Source organism: Quercus suber, unplaced genomic scaffold (genome assembly GCF_002906115.3).
Source record: "Quercus suber isolate HL8 unplaced genomic scaffold, Cork oak 2.0 scaffold_167A, whole genome shotgun sequence".
Classification (NCBI taxonomy): domain Eukaryota; kingdom Viridiplantae; phylum Streptophyta; class Magnoliopsida; order Fagales; family Fagaceae; genus Quercus; species Quercus suber.
Genome location: NW_027071807.1, coordinates 228918 through 248743, shown reverse-complemented (window position 1 = coordinate 248743; position 19826 = coordinate 228918). Strand labels below are relative to the sequence as shown.

The following is a 19826-nucleotide window of genomic DNA, read 5'->3' as shown; positions in this document are numbered from 1 at the left end:
GAACCGAATCGAAATATATTATTATATTATATTTTATATTAAATATATATAATATAAGGTGTGTAAACGTGGGCTTGGCCTTGCCAAAATAACTCGAGCCCACTGCCCTTTTTTTTATTTTTTTGTGAAAGAAGCCCACTGCCCATTAGTTAATCTAGATTAATTAACTAAAATTAAACTAATTAACTTAAATTAATTAAGTTAAACAGAAATTAATTAAAAATAAAGAAAATAAAAACCCTGCCCTTACCCTACCTACCCCACTTTCACTTGGATCCGGATCCTCTCCATTTTAAAGAGAAATGGAGAATGTCCAGCTAAGGGTCAGGATGTATCTAAAATAAACTAAGGGTGTAAAAACTGCCACGTTAATTAAAATTTAAAGAACTTAACCCTAAAAAGCTCAACTGTGGTTAACAAAAGGGTTAACTCAACAAACCCATCTCATTCTTATCTGAGATTCAAAAATATCAAAATCACTCTTTTGCTCTCTCTCAATCTCTCTTCTCCATCGCCATCTGGCTCAACCGTGCCGTCACCGCTGCCACAATCACCAACGTATGCCAAGCCACCGTTGTTTCTTCGACCACGTCTCACACCAGCCTAACATCACCAAGAAAAAAAAAAGAAATACTAAAATAATTTTAGTAACAAATTCAGATTGAAACAACCCATAAATCCTACAAAGCTGAAACACCATCCACTGATTTCAATCTGTAAACTCAAAACCAACCACTGAAAAAGTATATCACAAAAAAAGAAACCATATTCAAAACCAATAAATCAGTAGCAGACATAATAAAAAACTATCAAGTAAAAGAACCCAACTTTCAAATACATCTAAACCAAGACTAAAATTACTATTTTTTTTCCTATATAGAACTCTGGGGAAGTAAATTAAAAATAATAATAATAATAATGAACACGGGATATTGTGTAACAAAGCACCTCTTTAAGGAGCATAGCTTCAGGGAAAAATTCAGTAGCCTCTTCTTGTTTGGGCACAAAGCTATGAGTGTCTGGCTTTTTGTTCTTATGGTTCTTCTTTGCCCCCACTATCACTGAGTCTCTATGTCCAGCACAGAGCTTCTGGGTAGTGAATGGCCTTGAAAGAGAGATGGGAAAGTACCCATTTGCAAATTTCATATATGGGTTTTGATTCCTGAGGAAAGAGCTAATTTTGATTGCAAAGTTTGAGGCTTTTGGGGTAAGATAGGCCGTAGAGGAAGTGTTGGTGAGTGCCTCCATTGGAGCTCTGGAGAGCAAAATAGATAATTGCAATTAATCTTGATTTAACCAGAGTTTGAATTGGTTGTGTTAAGTTTTTAACATTTTAATTGACGTGGCACATTTTAGACCCTAGATGTATTTCAAATTAATCCTGACCCTTAACTGGACACTCTCCATTTCTCTTTGAAATGGAGAGGATCCGGATCCCTTTCACTTACACGCCCTCATCTGAGTCATCTCCCTCGTCTCCCTCACGCCTCCATCTCCCTCATCGTCATCGCCCTCCCTCACGCCTCAAGCCGGCCTCCATCTCCCTCACGCCTCACGCCTCTGCTGCCGCCTCCACATGCCTTCACACGCCGGCCTCCCCACGCGGCTTGATCCTTTTGATCTTTTCATTCTCACGGTGACCTTCTCTACTCTCTTTTTAATTTCTTGATAATTTTGTTTAATACTAAATCAATGCTATTTTTTTGTGAATCTGATCTTGAGATGTTATTTTCTTATTGAAAAAAATGTGATGTTGAGTTGTTATTTTCTTTTTGTGACTGTGATGTTGGCTTAGAGTTTTGGAAAAATAGATAGCCCCATGTGCTTAACCGAAAACCGACCGAAACCGACGGAAACTGAAATACCACCGAAACCGAACCGACACACCCCTAGCAGAAACACGAACGCCAAAACGTGATCCAAACGGAGCTTATTTGGATTCAGCGTCCACATTTTACATTTTGTGTTTTGCATTTTTTTTTTGGTGACCAGCGCCTCTTGCACTGTTCATGTGATCCAAACGGAGCTTAGTATATATTTGGATTCAGCGTCCACATTTTACATTTTGTGTTTTGTACCTTTTTTTTTGGGTGACCAGCGTCTCTTACACTGTTTATGGGACATGCATCAAGGCAAACGAACATTGTTTTGTGAGTGTGAACAGTAACTGAATTTTTTATTTTTATTTTTATTGTTTTCAGTTTTTAGCAAAATAAGCGGAATCCAAACACACCGTTAGTATCAGACTATCAGTACATTGGCTTGAATAGTTGCCAATCCACAATCGATGCCACCAAATGACAAAGGTCAGTTACTAAAAAATCATCACACACAACTCAAATTTCCCTTTTTAAAAAAATCTTCCCCTTCTTCATTTTGTTAGCTAATTTTTATTCTACTATTTTGTGCAAAGCATTCAATACTCTTTATAAAAAATAAATTCTTTCTTGGTAAATGGCTCTTGCACTAAGAAATTTCCAAAGATTTTTTACAATGAGACAACAATAGATGCTTATGGATATCCAATTTAATACATGTAACTTCAAATTTCATTACAGCACAATTATGATCTTAGAAGATAATTTTTTGTTGTGGTGTTATCATTTTATAGTTGATAGTTGTTATATTTATGCATCTTTTCTTTTTAATAATTATTTATTTTGTTATTTTTTCAAATAAAATATATATTTTATAAGATTATGATAAAACTATTTGGATATAGCTTATTTTGCTAAAAATTGAACTGAAAAAATTACTGTTCATTGGCCGAGTCCTGTTCATTGCCTAAATGCACTATTCATGTCCCATGAACCGTGCAAGAAGGCTAGTTCAAAAAAAAAAAAATCGCAAATGCAGGGTACCCAAATGCACACTAATTTGTTGATGCAGCTTACTTTGTTGAAAACTGAAAATACTATAGTAAAATAATTTTTAAATGTGTGAATAGTATCGTGAGATCATTTTTAATAAAAAAATTGTTAAAAAAAGAGATTTGTGTCCTGTAAATAGTGCACAAGACTCACTAAACAGTAGCATTTCGATGCAAATGGTTGTTGGTGGGTCCGTGCACAGTTCACGGATCCACCGGCAGGTCTGTGTTCAAGTGCTTCTCAATTAAAAAAAGAAAAAAAGAAAAAAAGGCATGAAACCACTGAAACGCCAGAAACGCAGACGGCCTGTAACTTCTCTCTTCTCAGAAACCCAATAAATCAAAACTCTCTCCTTCCCCCAAAATCAAAATCCAAACTCAAATGAGAAAGAAGTAAGCGATCAGAGGTAGAGCTGATCAGATACAAAGAGTCTCGCACCCCCTTCAAACGCCTCCCCTTCTATTGCTGCGGGTACCTGTTCTCTCTCTCTCTCTCTCTCAAATACATTCATTGTTATTTGAATCTCTCTCTAATTTTCAAAATTCTTTTATTTTGTGCTTTGCAGTCGTTACATTGACACTTTCTATTTTCTGGTAATTCTCCAAATTCTTTTTCATTCTAAATTTATTCCGTTTAGTTAAAGTTAGGGTTTTCAATTTTTAAGTTACAGTGCGTGATAGGTGTTTGATGCTGGGTCTCAGTTAATAAATCATTATTGTTTGTTAAAAAAAAAAAAAAAAATCTACCAGCGAGTGAGAGAGAGAGACAAAGACAAGTCTTTTGATGTCGCAAGAGTTGTGATCTTTATAATCTTTGACTGCAGCATCAGTAATTGGTACTAATTGCTAAGTTACCATCCTTCCTAGAATCTTCTCCATTTGTTTCTCTCTCCAGCAAAAGATTCAATGTTTGCTTTCTACTTTGTTTAGATTTGATCCTTTAAACTTTAGCAAAGGGATTTGCTAATATAGCAGTTTCTGTGTGTATAACAGTGACATTCTGGATGATTCTCTATAGAGACAACATCTTTTATAAATATTGATATAATTGTATAGAATTTTGCTTCAGTCATATCTAACTCTACGATCATTGTTACATAAAATTTATTTCATTTAAATTACGGGTTACAATCAAATACAAAATATGTGTCTACTTTCCTGATTTCTTTAAAGTTTCTGCTATACAGGGAAAAGGTACAAGGGATTGCCTTTTCAACTTTAACTAATGTTTCTTAAATTTCGTTATGGATTATTTTGAAGTTTTTTCTTCGCTTCTGTCAATGTTCAATTGTAGCGTGCTTAATTTAGGTGCATTTTTTGGGTGTATTTATGCTGTAAAACATTCTTTCATTCCCATTTAGAATATTTACTCCACATGTTTGACAAAAAGTCTCACTCAAAATTGAAACTTACCACTTAAAATCAAAAATTACCAAATAACACCTTTTGAAATCCAAACTAAGGTAGTTATTATTTAGTAGTTTATTGGTAATATAAACAATTCATTCATAGTAGAAATTCATAGATTTGTGAAAAAGTAAAAAAAAATGTAGTTAAGGTTTTACCATATATAAGAAAATAATAAGTTAATCAAGTGACTCGTGAACAAGCTCGAACTTGTTCGACAAAAGAATTAACTAAACTTGAATATTTAATTTGTTTGGTTGATGAGTTCAAACTTAACTGGTATACGAAATAAAATCAAACACACAGCTCAACTTGGCTCATTCATAAACCTAGTGTTAAAACCATATGTAATATGTTGGGCCTCTTAATTTTCTTCTCTCTCCTATATTCTTCTTTCTCATTACTCTTTTTTTTAGTTGAGGGTGGATGAATTTTAACCTTATATATTTTTATTGGAAATACTAAGAGGTGCTGACTAATTGAGCTCTCTCTCCCCTACCCCCCCCCCCCCCCCCCTTCCAACAAAATACATATCAATAGCCATTGATTAACCACAAACATTCATTTACAACCTTAAGTTTATGTACTCTGCTTTTTATTCATTTACTGTTTTCATTGGGTTTTTTGTGCTTCATGTAGTTATCCAAAATTTGTTCTTCCTGTTGTGGTTTTCTTTAACTTATAGATTGATTTTGTCTATATTTTAAAAGCACATCCCCATTTATCCAAAATAAAAATCATAAATCTCTGCACATTTGTAGTTTCTCTTCTTGCTGTTGATGTCACACGTTTTTTATAATACTGCATTTTATATGTTGAGGAGACATTTCTTAATTTTTATGCAAATATCAAATCATTTCATTTATAGCGTCAGAGATGGTTCAGCTGTAATATTTCAAATCTTTTATGCAGTGAACTATTTTTTATATCTTCATGTGAAATCATTGTGTGTTGTGGTAATGCCTGATTAATGTATGTCTGCCACTAAAAGCCAGTTTTTTTAAAAATGGAATGATTTTATTGTCCAGTTTTCCACAAAAAGATTATTGCTGGTGTGCTTATCTTATTGTACTTGATTATAACCCCTTTAGAGATAGCCAACAAAAGCCTTAGGTGGCATCATTTTGGGTGATTATGCCACATGAACAGAATTAACAAGTATCCTAACTAGGCAGCCATTGCCATATAGTTGAGGTTATAGTTTGTTGCAGCTAAATAATTTGAGATTTTAGCCTTCTCTCCTTTTTGACATTTTATGTCAGTACTTGTTTCTTAAGAAGCAGAGTACATAAACTTAAGGTGACGCTGGTGCAGCCAGAAGTCACATGAATAAAAATATTGAATTTCCTCTAACCGGACTCGGTGGGATATTGTTGAACCCTGGTAGGAAAGAAAATGTAGTATATGTGATCTAAATCTATACTAATATAGAAAACCAACTGCGTTCGGTGTGAGTCATGGGCTCACACATGGTGCATGCCAAACCTCTAGTTAGTTATTAGACTAACAATTTCCTAACTAGGTTATTAATAGAAATTAATTTCTAAGATTATGCTGGGAGGAGTATTTGGCCTTGTTTTTGCATGTCTCTCCTCTATTGACTTTGCCAGAAGTGTAAACTTGATTCCTTAAACACATATCATTTTAGGTTCCTTGTTGATATATGTATATATATATTTTGTAGTTCTTGGTCTATGAAGATACGTTGTTAGGTGCTCCGTTTTATTTTCCCATTGAGGCCAAACCTAAACCAGTGCTTGAGAGATAGTTGTCCATATATTGATAAGGGATGTATGGATTCTTGAGAAGAGAGGAGCCATGGTGGTCCCCCCCATACCGCCCGGATCCCATGATCGAATAAAAGTTGGATCTCACCTTAATCGCCCCATCTATCCTCTTGAGGATATATATATATATATATATAGGACGTGTTGGCAGCTTTAAATGTTTCGTGCTTTCATTTATATTTGGGTTTGTTCCGATGGAAGCTTGCTTATGTGTAGGCCCATTAAAGGAAGAAGCAGTAGCAACAGCAGCCATAGTAGTTCGCCACTGCTGCCTCGTAAACCATAGGTAAGCACTGCCTTTCGATATCCCCAAATCCCCCTTGCCCTTCTCCCCTGCCTTCCCTCCTCCCAACCCCCTAAAAAAGAATCTGAGTTATGTATGATGTATTGTCGAGGTGCTATTGACTATGAGAACAAGATATTGTGGCTGTAATATGCCCTCCGATGGTAGCATCTAGGTTTGTCTCAGTTATGTTGACCATTAGGTTTGTCTCGGTTATGTTGGAGGCGATGTTAAGCACTGGTTATTTGCTGTCTATTTTTTCAAAAATTACCTTCCCTTTTCCTGCAACACTTGCAGTACGAGCATCTCCCAAATAGACGCTCTCTCTATCTATGACTTCCTCATAGTCAAGAAACATCTCCTTGGTTTTTTTTTTTGATAAGTAATAAGTTTATTGATATCAAAAAGGGAAGCACCCTAGTACACAGGGAGTGTACAAGGGGTCAAACAATTAAGAACAAAAATTATAAGAATCTAGGAAATCATGAAAAGATGAAAATGATTGGTTCTGCAATGTAGCCAACCAATCCATTAAAGTTCTAAAGAAAAATAGCTTCAAGTCTGAAATTGATATCTCCCTATCTTCAAAGCACCTACTATTTCTCTCTCTCCAAAGACACCATAATAAGCAGTGGGGAACAATCAACCATATATACCCATTTCGATGACAATAAAATCTGCCTTGCCAACATGCTAAAAGCCCTACTACAAACTGCGGCATAACCTAGCTCACTCCAAACAATCCGAACACCATAGTCCACATATCCCTTGCAATCGGACAATGAAGAAAAAGATGATCAACCGATTCACCATTACACTTGCACATGTAGCACCAATCCAATATCCAAACTCTTATTTTTCGTAAATTGTCAATCGTTAAGCACTTCCCCAAAGCAGCAGTCCAAACAAAGAAAGTTACTTGAGAAGGAATCTTCTGTTTTCAAATACTTTTCCAAGGAAAGCAATAGTCATTAGAGCCTACTAAGAGACTATAATAGTCTTTAACCAGGAAGCCCTTCTTTTTATCAAGTTTCCAGCACATCTTATCCTCACTAAACCCTTCCACCGAAGCACCATAAATGGTATCCATGAAACCAACCAGTGCCTCTAATTCCCGAGCATGCACACCCCTAAAGAAACTCACATCCCAAAAAAGGACTCCATTATCAAGCTTCATAAGCTCAGCCACACTAGCCTCCTTATCTCGGCAAACTCTAAACAATTCAGGATAACTGACTACAAGAGAAGTCTCACCACACCAATGGTCTTGCCAAAATTTCACCTTAGACCCATCCCCAATATCATATAGAATGTGGCGAGAAAAAGAAGGCCATCCCCGACTAATATATTTCCACAAGCCAACACCATATGGACCATTAATAGGCCTAGTACACCAGCCACCCCAGTCACTGCCATATTTCACCTCTATCACTTTCCTTCAAAGGGCATCCCTCTCCATCCCAAATCTCCATAGCCACTTCCCAAGCAAAGTTTCATTAAAAAGTCTTACCTTTCTTATCCCCAAGCCACCCGTTGCAATGGGGCTACAAACAGTAGCCCATTTAACCAAATGGAATTTTGGTTCATCTCTAATGCCACCCCATAAGAAATTTTTCTGAAGTTTCTCAATTCGGTTAGCCATAGTTGCAGGAATAGGAAATAGAGATAGGAAATAAGTGGGTAAATTAGATAAAGTGTTTTTAATTAAAGTGACTCTACCTCCCTTTGATAAGTACAAGCGTTTCCATCCTGCTAATCTCCGTTCTATCTTCTCCAGAATTGGGTTCCATATTGCATTATCCTTGAATTTAGCACCCAAAGGAAGACCCAAATACTTCATTGGAAGAGTACCTTGTTTACAGCCGAGTACAATCAACAATAAATCCAAATTATCCACCATACCCACAGGAACCAACTCTGACTTACCCAAATTTATCTTTAGACCAGAGACCGCCTCAAACCAAATGAGAATCATACGGAGAAATAGAACCTGATCTAAATCAGCACCATAAAAAATCTAAGTGTCATCTGCAAAGAGAAGATGAGACACCGCCAATGATATTCCTTCTTCACGACCCACACAAAAGCCTGACATGTGACCATCATGGACAGCTTTATCCAACATTCTCCCAAGGGCTTCCATAACCAATATAAATAGCAAATGGGACAATGGGTCACCTTGTCTCAACCCCCTGGAACTCTCAAAAAACCCACAAGGAGAGCCATTTATCAGAATAGAGTAACGAACTGTAGATATGCAAAAGAATATCCGTTGCCGCCATTTAGCAGAGAGCCCACCATTTTCTAGTAACTGCATAAGAAATCCCCAATTCACATGATCAAAGGCCTTCTCAACATCTAATTTACAAAGTAGCCCTGGCAACCCAGTTTTCAATTTACTATCAAGACATTCATTAGCAATAAGTACAGGGTCAAGAATTTGCCAGTTCCTCACAAAAGCATTTTGTGAAGCTGAAATTATATCTTCCATGACTGTGCGAAGTCTGTTGGCTAAGACCTTAGCAATAATTTTATAAACCCCTCTAACAAGACTAATGGGGCGAAAATTCTTAACTTCAATTGCTTCATTTTTTTTTAGGTATGAGGGTGATAAAAGTTGCATTCAAACTCTTCTCAAACTGACCTTTAGCAAAAAAATGATGAAAAACAGCCATAAGATCAGTTTTGATAATACCCCAACAAGCTTGGAAGAAAGCCATTGGAAACCCATCTGGTCTAGGAGATTTGTCACCATTAAAATTCTATATGACCTTAAAAATTTCTCCCTCATCAAAGGGTCTATCTAGCCAATCTGTATTATCACCAGAAATCCTAGGAAATGCCAAGACATCTGGAAATGGTCTATCAACTTGCTCCTCAGAGTATAATTTCATAAAGAATTGAGTAATACAATCAGTAATCATACCTTGATCTGAAGACAGATTCCATCAACCATAAGGCTCTCAATACCATTATTTCCTCTATGAGAATTAGCCATTCTATGGAAAAATTTAGTATTAGCATCCCCCTCCCTCAAATGCAGCACCCTAGACTTCTGCCTCCAACTAACCTCTTCTAAAAGAGTGAACTTTTCAATCTCGGTACGGAGATCAATTTGTTCTAACTTTTCCTTAGCTGTTAATGGTAGAGTCTCCTCTCTAACATCCAAATCATTCAACTTGTTCCAGAGATGTTGTTTTTTAATAGTGACATTACCAAATTCCACTTCGTTCCACTTTTTTGGATCCAACTTCAAAGCTGCCAACTTCTTAGCTAGTACAAAGCTCGAGTTGCCTTGGAACAAATAAGATGTCCACCAAGCCTTCACTTTATCAACAAAATTCTCCATTCTCAACCACATATTTTCAAAACGAAAAGGAGTTCTACCCTTCCGATGACTTCCCCCCTCCAGCAGAATTGGAAAGTGGTTTGAGAGTACCCTGGATAGTCTTTTTTGGGTAAACATAGTGAAGTGATCTGCCAATAGAGGAGAGAAAAGAAATCGATCTATTCTAGAAGCGGAGGAAGTATTGGACCAAGTATAAGAGCCCCCATCCATAGGTATGTCCATCAGTCCATGGAGAGAGATAAAATCAGAAAATCCATACATAGCCCGAGTACAACTTGCTGCCCCTAATCTTTCCGAAGGGAAGCGGATTATATTGAAGTCCCCTCCTATACACCATGGCAAATCCCACCAACTAATCAGCCCTGTTAGCTCCTCCAACATTTTCCTACGCCTCTTATTCAAATTTGGCCCATATACTCCTGTAAACGCTCATTCAAATTGATCCCCAACATTTTTAAATTTGCATGAAACAGAAAAATATCCCACTGCTTCCTCCACTTTTTCCACCACTCTTCGGTCCCACATCAGAACAATACCTCCAGAAGCACCTTCAGATCCCAGATATAACCAATCTACATTTGGACAGCCCCATATACTTCGCACAATTCCTCTAGTTATCCATTCAAGTTTAGTCTCCTGCAAACGTATGATATCAGCACTCCAAGTTACGAATCTGAAGCCTCTTCTCAACCACATTCAATCCTCTGACATTCCAAGAAAGTATCTTCAAATTCATTTCAAAACAGATAGTGCCCTCTCCCTCTTAGTACCATTACGCCTAGATGAAGTAGAGCCATAGTTAATCGAACTAAATAGACCCTTCAAAACAGATAGTGCCATCTCCTTGTTTGAGCAGATGTGTCTAGTGGCCCTAGTGTCCACTACCCATTCAATCATGTTGTTGACCACATTCACTTCAGATACAACAGCAGCTATCACCTCAGATTCTGTCAAGTTGGCTTGAGGCTTGGGGTGATGGTGATCTTGTCCCTTCTTGAACTTACAATCAGAAGCCACATGACCATTTTTTCCACACACAAAGCAAGGAACTTTGTTTTTTCTTTTCAATATTATTTTGTTTCTTGAATATACTTTCAGTCTTTCCATTAGGCCCTTTCCATTTTTTCTGAAATTTTTCTGTTCAACTAAGTTTGCTTTAGATGTGAACTCTAGGTTAGGATAATTTGTTACATCTCTCATCCAGTTTGACTCCTCAATCCGGATGTGGACAACCAGGTCCTCCATTGATAAGTCTCTCCTTTTGTGTTTCAAATAGTTTCTATAGTCCTTCCAAGAAGGTGGCAACTTCTCTATGAGAGCAGCTGCTTGTACGCCTCATCTATTTTCATCCCTTCAGCCAAAATTTCTAAAACAATATGTTGATACTCATGGACCCAATCTATGATTGGTTTTTCATCTACCATTTTAAAATCAAGGAACCTACCAACAACATATTTTTTAAAACCAGCATCTTCCATAGAATATTTCTTTTTCAATGCATCCCAAATTTCCTTAGCAGAGTTATTACCACAGTAAATATCAAATAATGAATTGGACAAGTAATGCAGAATATGACCCCTACAAGTACGATTATCCCTTTCAAAATTCCTAATAGAAGCAGAACGATCAGGCTCATGCATTTCATCAGATACCCGATCATTGAATAACACGTAATCCACATGAATAGATTCAAGATAAAATAATATCCTCTCAGACCATCTCTTATAATGGTTTCCATCAAATGGTTCCAGTTTAGACATGTCAGGTGCAGTGCTCATATTTGATTATTAAGTAGAGCAAAGGGGATGAGCTTAATTAGTTAAACCTTAATGTGAAATTTAAATAGTTTTGGTTGGATTTTTTTTGGAAGCATAGTAAGTAATTTGTTATTTAAATGTAGTTCAATTTTCTAAGGCAATTATTTATGTTTCAGGTTGGTGAGATTATTAGCAGGTTTGAGAAGAAGGGTTTCTCTTTGAAAGGTACTACCTTTTTTTACTGTTCATCATTTGATATCAACTGTGACTGTTATGGTTTGGCTTTAGTATGTGCTAGGAAGCTTTATATATATATATATATATATTAACAGTACACCTACCACATTTCCATTTGTAAATGCAGAAGAGCCTTTCTTCCCCTCAAACCATATATATATATATATATATATAGGACAATGATGTCTCTATCACAATTCCATTATGTCCTTTTGCATCTTGTCGGGTTGCACTTGTTTCCCTTCTTCGATCTTTCCTTCTACTTCTCTATTAAGTGTCCCAAGAACGACAACAACTTTTGGGGATCCATAATAACTTTGGTGTCTATTTATGTCTCTATTATACTACTACTACTCTCTCTCTCTCTATATATATATATATTATATAGGCCTTCTATTGTACAGATAAAAAGTGAAAGCCAAGCAAATGGTACTCCTAAAGTGATTCTTTCCTAAAGGACTCTATAGTCCGTACAACAACCAAGCATTAGTACTGAATTATTTGATTTCAAGCATTAGTCCATACAAAAAGAACCTCAAAATTGAAACAGAAGCTTATCAAATTATGTGTCATTTATGCAAGATATGTAATCGCTCCTTTCCTCAGTTCTCATCCTTCTAGAAATTACATGGCCCCCCTCCCTTAATCCTCTTTTTCCATATACGCATCTAAAGTCATTTTTTGCAAGATCCTTATCACTCTAAACCCATTATTTTTCTCAAGCTATTTTGGATGTCATACAACTTGTAATTCTCAATTTCATTTCTTTCAATTTAGTAGAAGTAATTGATATCAAACTTCATTTTATTGGCATAATAACCTTCTCTTGTGCCTAGTAAAGTCTGTAAAACATATTATGTCTGACTTAATTTTTTATTTGCCTCTAAATCTAGGTCTATTCTAATGTTCTGCAACATTGAAGCTGAAAATATTATGTCAGGACGTGAACCCTAAACCTAAGATCCCTTTCCTCTCCCTTTATTTTCTTGAAGACTCTAGGACCCTATATAGATATTGGATAGTTTTTGAGTTTTAGAAAGAGATCGGTGTTCTATTTGGATTTCTTCCATTTGTTCTCTAAAGCTTTTGATTTTAATCAATTTGCAACTATGGGATCTTGTAACTTCTTATCACCACAGTTTATATTGTTCATTCAAGAGATAACTTTAACTATGTGAATCAGCTTGCTGCACGGGTATTTGAACTACAAAAACACAAAAACTTCTGTTGGGAAAAAAATTTCCGTGGTTTATGCAAATACAGGGCAGAAAATATTCAAATACTTGCTTTTACTGAACAAAGTTTAAATGTTTTTGGAATTATTCTTATGATGCTTTGTTTCTTTTTTACATCTCTGTTATGCAGAAGTGTGGCAATAATAATATCAAATAAGGATACAAGATATGAATTAGATTCAATTGTATCCTTTGTTCATATTTGGTAGTGCTATCCTCTCTTATTTTATTTATTTAATTAAATAATTAAAATTTTTATTTATTTACTTAATTAATTAAATTTCTATATGAACGATCAGTTATTTTGGTTCAATTTGTGTTACTTACAGAGTTCTGGTGGAAGAACTTCCTGCTGTTTGTGATAGCTTGAGTTTCTTTGTGAGTAAAGGAAAAGGCTAAGCTCCAAGTAGGAATTAGATTACATTTAAGGTACATTTTATTTTCTTCATAGATTTTGTTTCTTGTTATTTCTGCAATGTTTTGGGATGGCTTCATTAGGAAGGCAGCATTCTGTTTGTTTTGCTTTCTTTTATTTTTCTATAGATGTTTTTAGGATGAGTAGAGCTTCCTTATTCTATATTTTTTACTTGCATTATAAATTTGATTTGTATAAATGGTGGTCTCAAGTGCTATTTTCAGTATACCTATAACATAGTTTTGGTATTTTATCTGAATTCATCTAGCTTGATCTAGTTGGTTGGGAGGTGATTCCATAATGTTTATCTTTAGGGAGACGTATAGCAAACTTAAGCCCTAATGCAAGATTCGCTGGGCCTCTCCCTCAAAGATCTTGTATATCCGGCCACAATTATTCCTTTGTAGGATCTAAACCGAACTTTAATATATGGCTAAATGTGACCTTGATAGTTATATTGACTCATTTTTTGAGGTAGCATTATTAGAGCCTTCAGGAAGTCTTATAGGGGTCCACCTATAATATGGTTTTGTTATTTAATCTCATGCCTTTAGATTTAGCCTCCTTTTAGGTCTTCGTATGCCTGGAATATTTAAGGATGTCTTTCTCCTATATTATTGGAGCATAGTCTGAAATTTTTTCTTTACAACCATCAAACCTTAGACAGACCAGTGGCCTTACAGCTATAGAATTTCATTTTTTTTGATAAGTACAGCTATAGAATTTCATTATTTTAGTTCAATCAGGTTTATATAAATGCCTCTTTGTTCTTGGTGAATATGAGTTGCTTAATCGTGATGCTTGTGTAGTAGTGGCAATTTACCAACCCCCTGGTGCCACACGGAGTGGATTTTCCTGCCCAATGAGTGGATTTGATGTTTAAGGGTTTAGGTAATAAAAATATTGGATCTTGAATATTTTTGATGGTTTAAACTAAACCCAAACAATTTAGCGATTAGGCATTTTCCAGTAGAGATATGAGAATGAAGTAGAACATGTAAAACTCACAGATAATGGTGCTTACGAAGTACCATTGATGGATATCAAAATCAATTTCCAGCTGCAACAAAATGAAGCAAGCCCTTGAACAGTATATTTCTGGCATATGTAGAGCATCTCCAATGGCTTCTTTAAAGCCAATTTTAGAGTATCAACACCCCAAAAACCACTCCAACAGCTTCTCTATTTCTATTTTTTAGAGTAGAGTTGCTAAAGTGCTTCTCTATAAGTAGAGAACACTGTAGCTTTTACTATTCATCCTTCAAATGTTTTTTTTTTATTATGATAATCAGGTATTGAATAAAAAAATGTTGGAAGATATGTAGTTGTTAAAAAAAGAATAAATAATGAATAAAGAATGAATGAAGAAATAATATTTAAATGAGATAGAGAATGAGATAGAGAATTTTTGGAAAATGTATTTGAAAAAGTGGGTAGCTAAAAGGTAAAAGTCACTGTTCATTCTCCAAACAGTACAAAAATTTGGAGAATTTGCTGGAGATGCTCATAAGCATAAAAACAACCAAAGGATGAATAGCTTCCTTATTATGCTGAAGAAGCAAGCATTGCACAACATAAGTCTCTCGGTTAAGGGACAATAAAGTTTAATCCATCCACCCCAATTAATATGCTGGTTGCATGAGCTGAGATTAGGATAATGCGATGATTATCAATTTACAATTACCAGCATCAGGAAGCATATTTGCTGTTCTGGTTTCATTCATCATTATTTTAACTGCTGGTTTTAATTAATTGTCAACAATTATTTCTTTGGTCACCCCTTGAGGCAAAATAAATAAATAAATCTTTGCATAACCTCATTATGAACTGTTGAGCTCACCTTACCTAGTCGAAGTTTTTGACTTCCAACAGTCACCTTCAGTACCATGAATGTTGGTACTACTTGATTGCAGTTTAGCCATTTGAATTATTGACTAGCTTCCTACTCTAGCCTTTATTTTACATGAAAAATTAGTTTGTGAAGAATCTTGCTTGCTAATCTCAATCACATCTATGCCTAGCACACATTACATGCTTTGGCATAGTGGTCACATGGTCTCTGCCCTCTCTGGTTCTGAATCCCAATTTGTTATGAAACACACCTTGAAAACTCTATTGAAAGCAGTCCAAGACTTATCTGCAAAGATCAATCAAATCACACTGGGATCCATGCCTGAATAGATTTAATGGAGGCTTCATTCCAAAGAATGACTGATAGCCACAAGGGAGAAACTTCCCACATGGGAACCAGGCACAATGCTAGTAATGAGGGCATGGAGCCACCTAAACAAAACCCACAATCAATTCCTATAGACTCAGGTCTAGGACACATTTTCAGTTTTCAAAATCATCTTGATCATAGGTAACATAGAGGCCTTGATGAAAGGGTGATAGAAATATCAAAGTGGAAGTGCTTACTTTTGATGGTCGCCTAAACATAAAGGCCTCCACTGGTTGTTGTATATGTGAGATGGTCCACTTTGAGTGATACAACTTGATAGATAACAATACAACTTGCTGGCTGCATTGCAGTCTTTGGCCTCTTTAGATATATGCAAGTATAACCATAATGGCTGGCCATTTTGCCTCCTACTTTTGCTGGTTCCACATGTAGGCTGGGATGACCTAGAATACAAAAAATGGGGATTGCGAAACAAATTGTTATAATTTATATGATGTTGTTCCACGTGATTTTCACCTTGTTTAACACATCTATTAATTAATTAATTAATTTATTTCTGTTAAACTTGCTTGAATTTGATGAACCCTTGCTGACACTAATATGTGTCATGGAAATTTTGTGGATTGCAGGTTGGGGAAGAACGCTTTTCCATTGAGTTAGACGAGAACAACCAAGTGTGGTATGAACTACTTTCCTTTTCAAAACCTGCCCACTTTTTGTCATTTATTGGGTATCATTGCATTATTTTTTTCTGTTATGACATTGTGTAACACATAAAGCAAACAGCATGACTCCTTTATTTAGGCATTGTTGCTGGATTATGTTCATATAGGTCATTTTGAACCACATGTTTGGTATGAAACTAGTATCACACTCTTGCATCCACATTGGTTATTCGGCACATATTCATGAACATACAAACAACATCATTAAAATTTTAATTGTCAAGCAATATTTTTTAACTCACTTTTGACCAATGACCGGAGCAATTAAGCATCATGGTATTACGGATTTAATAATTATTACAATTGCATTCATATGTGATTTGTTAATATCTTTTTAAAATAATTATGCTTAAATTCTTTTAGAGCTTATCACACTGAGTTAGTCTTCAATAAGTGTTATGTGCTCTAAGAAAATTTAAGCAAACTTGGGTATGTTTGTTCTTAACAAATCACATATGAATCTAATTCTAATAATTATTACCTTTGTGATAACAAATTTTGCTATAGGTAAAATTTTGTAAATATTGTATCGCAATGGATAAATGTTGGATGGATAAGAGGAGGGATTCAAGGGAAGATTCTAATTCTCAGGGATTTTCATGTTCAATTGAAAGAGAGGATTGGTTTTTTACATGAAGGCAAAATGGATTTGAACAATTTAAAAGACAAATTGAAGATTGAAGAGGAAAATTATACATTTTTGGATTATGAACTATCATTTCTTATGTTTTCCTTCATGGAACCAAAAGTATTCATTCCAAATGCTCCAGCCATCTTCATATAGCAGGAGCCAGGGGTGGGTTTTGTAATAGAACCACCTATTGATGAGGTTGGACCTAGAAATCAGCCATTTCATAGAGCCTTGATAAAGCTGGAAAATAGCCTTAAACAATAGAGTGAAGAAATAGCGAAGCTAATCTCTCTTTTAGATGAAGATGAGATGGAGGAGGCTTATGAGGTGGCAATGAAGTTGGCAGATGTGGTTCTGGATTGCAAAGGAACCAAAATTCTCAAGCTTAAGCATTTCATTCGGCAGGAGCAACTGAATCCTTGAAATTCAAGCAGCTAGAACTTTTGTCCTGTCCTACCAACAAAAAAAAAAAAAAAGGTAATACAATTCTACCTTAGATTTCATCTCCCTCGTTCAATTCTGTGTTCCAATTTTGTGTGTTGTTCCTTGATTTTTTTGTATGGTTGTTTTATTTTGCTACCTATTGGATGTTTTACTAGTTTGCCCAAAAATCAGGGAACAACACACAAAATCGGAACACATAATTGAACGAGGGAGATGAAATCTAAGGTAGAATTGTATTACCAAAAACCAACCATGCATGGGACAGGAGTTGTGGCTGCTTGAATTTCAAGGATTCGGCTTAGTGTTTTGCTCTTTCTTCGGTAGTGGAATGAATTGCTTGAGGTTGTGATTGTGTGCTTCAATGCATTCCACCACCATATCCGCCAACTTCATTGCCACCTTATAAGCCTCTTCCGTCTCATCTTTATCTAAAAGAGAGATAAGTTTGGTTATTTCTTCACTTTATTGTTTAAGCCTATTTTCCAACCTTATCAAAGTTCTGCAAAATGGCTGATTTTTAGGTTCAATCTCATCAATAGAGGGTTTTTTTTATTTTTTTTTATTTTTATTTTTTTACAAATTACCCTTGGCTTCTGTTGTATGAAAAATGCTGTGGCATTTGGTATAAATACTTTTGGTTTCATGAAAGAAAGCGTAAGAAGTGATAGTTCAAAATCCAAAAAGGTACAATTTTTTTCTTCAGTCTTCAACGTGTTTTAAATTGTTGAAATCCATCTTGCCTTCTTGTAAAAAATTAATCCTCTCCTTTAATTGGACATGAAAATCCTTGTGAATTATAATTTTCTTTTTGATTTAATTGTCACCACCACCATCCCTACCAATTATACCCTCACCACCACCATTATTAGACCCTTTGGACAAAAGCAGTGGCGGGCCCAAATCAAATTCTAATCTCTGTGCGTTGAATATGCACTCAACTAGTTCTTTATTCTTGAATCTTTCTTCAATACTCAACAATCCCTGAAATAGGTTCAGTTTGAGATAATCGGAACTTGGAGTACAATTCTTGAAAAAATCATGATCTAACAAAATCTTGATAGAAGGCCTCTTAGACTCATCTACATCAAGGCACTGGATTACCATATCTTGAAACTCTTTTGATAACTTGTTTTCATAATTCTTGTTTCTTTCATGAACATCTATGAACCCAAACCTCCCAGAAATCTTCTTAAAAAGCATAGAGTTGGATGGAGGGAGTTGTGATAAAGGAGGGCATCCCAATACTAGCTCCACAGCGGTAACTCCAAGAGCCCACATGTCAGCTTTCATATCGTACCCATCAACCAAGTTTGGGTTTGGGCTCTTGACTTCCGAAGCAATCCAATAAGGATTTCCAAATGAGGAAAACGAAATTAGGCCCGATTGAGTGAGTCTTACAGAGCCATTATAGTCCATAAGAGTGTTGGAACCTTTAATGTCACTGTGAATCTCTTTTCAGTTATCGTGAAGATGGGATAGGGTTTTAAGAACATCTTTAAGAATAAAAGAAATACACGGTTCAGATAACCCATTTCGGAAAGACGATGTCATAATGGATTCTATGGAATCGGTTGAGAAAAATGGCATTATCAACTAAAGACTACCATCAAAACCTTGACAATATTTGGATGAGTGTGTTGGGGTTTATGTCCTAAAATCTAATTTATTGGTATGTCATAAATAATTAAATTGTTTAATTATATGAGACTATCTATAAATGAACTAATGAGACATTATCTTAGTCTATGAGATGCATAATATGTGATTTATGTGAAAAGTCATAGAAGATATAAATCATAAGTTCTTTGTAAACTTAGAAATTTTAGTTCGTAGTCGGTGATGAAATTGGGCATTTCTTCTTCGAAGGCTATAACATATCAACTAATATGATTTGTCTTGATCATGGAAGTGGAAACTTCTAGTTGATATGTTGATATGTTTTAAGAGTTAAGACATATTGAACTGGACCGTTGTGAGATTTATTATTCTCTTAACGACTGTCAAATAAATAATAAATTTCACGATTTTTATTTACATCAACTCTAAATCTTGAGAGAATAATGGATCTGATTATGAGGTGTAGGTTGCTTTGATATATCAAGAGTGAGATTTATAAGTTACAATCAAAACCTTAGTATGTTAGGCAACCACATTTAGTGTTGATGGAACATATATTTTCAAGATTGAATTAATAATCTCTTAACAGAGGTATAAAATATTCTCTTGAGATAAGTTTAATGGGTTTGGTTATTTAGAGTGGTGGGCCCAGCCACTTTAGTATTTTTTACTAAAGAATATATTTATGAAATTGGATTTCATAAATATATGATGAGTAATATAAAGGATTAAATCGGGTACTCAAGGATTAAAATGTAGTAATTTTTAAAATGGCAGACAACATTCATGACTTTGTATTACTACACATATTTTAATGAAGGGGTTGTATGTATAATAAATTCTTGGGATATAATTTATTAATAAGGTCTAGAGTTCAATTATATTTTT

At 35.3% G+C, this 19826-nt stretch overlaps 1 protein-coding gene, 1 long non-coding RNA gene and 1 other non-coding gene across 9 annotated transcripts; 1 reads left to right on the top strand and 2 right to left on the bottom strand.

Moving 5' to 3' along the window:
* Positions 1–223: 223 nt before the first annotated feature.
* Positions 224–1416, bottom strand: LOC112006078 (uncharacterized). Its single transcript, XR_010627698.1, has 2 exons — positions 949–1416; positions 224–603 (listed from the first exon to the last, which is right to left on the bottom strand). It is a non-coding gene; the product is annotated as an uncharacterized LOC112006078 (transcript).
* Positions 1417–1435: 19 nt separating this feature from the next.
* On the top strand, positions 1436–16406 carry LOC136066241 (uncharacterized). Of its 7 annotated transcripts, XR_010627692.1 has the most exons (7): positions 1436–1636; positions 2202–3341; positions 6280–6349; positions 11629–11677; positions 13055–13129; positions 13254–13353; positions 16151–16406. It is a non-coding gene; the product is annotated as an uncharacterized LOC136066241 (long non-coding RNA). The 7 variants fall into 7 exon arrangements; XR_010627696.1 differs by lacking the exon at positions 6280–6349; XR_010627691.1 differs by lacking the exon at positions 13055–13129 and having other exon boundaries at positions 1438–1636.
* A 1728-nt stretch (positions 16407–18134) lies between these two features.
* On the bottom strand, positions 18135–18737 carry LOC112032418 (serine/threonine-protein kinase BLUS1). The gene has a single exon (XM_024065179.1). It carries the CDS (start codon positions 18735–18737, stop codon positions 18135–18137), a length of 603 nt encoding a protein of 200 aa, XP_023920947.1.
* Between the last annotated feature and the right edge of the window lie 1089 nt (positions 18738–19826).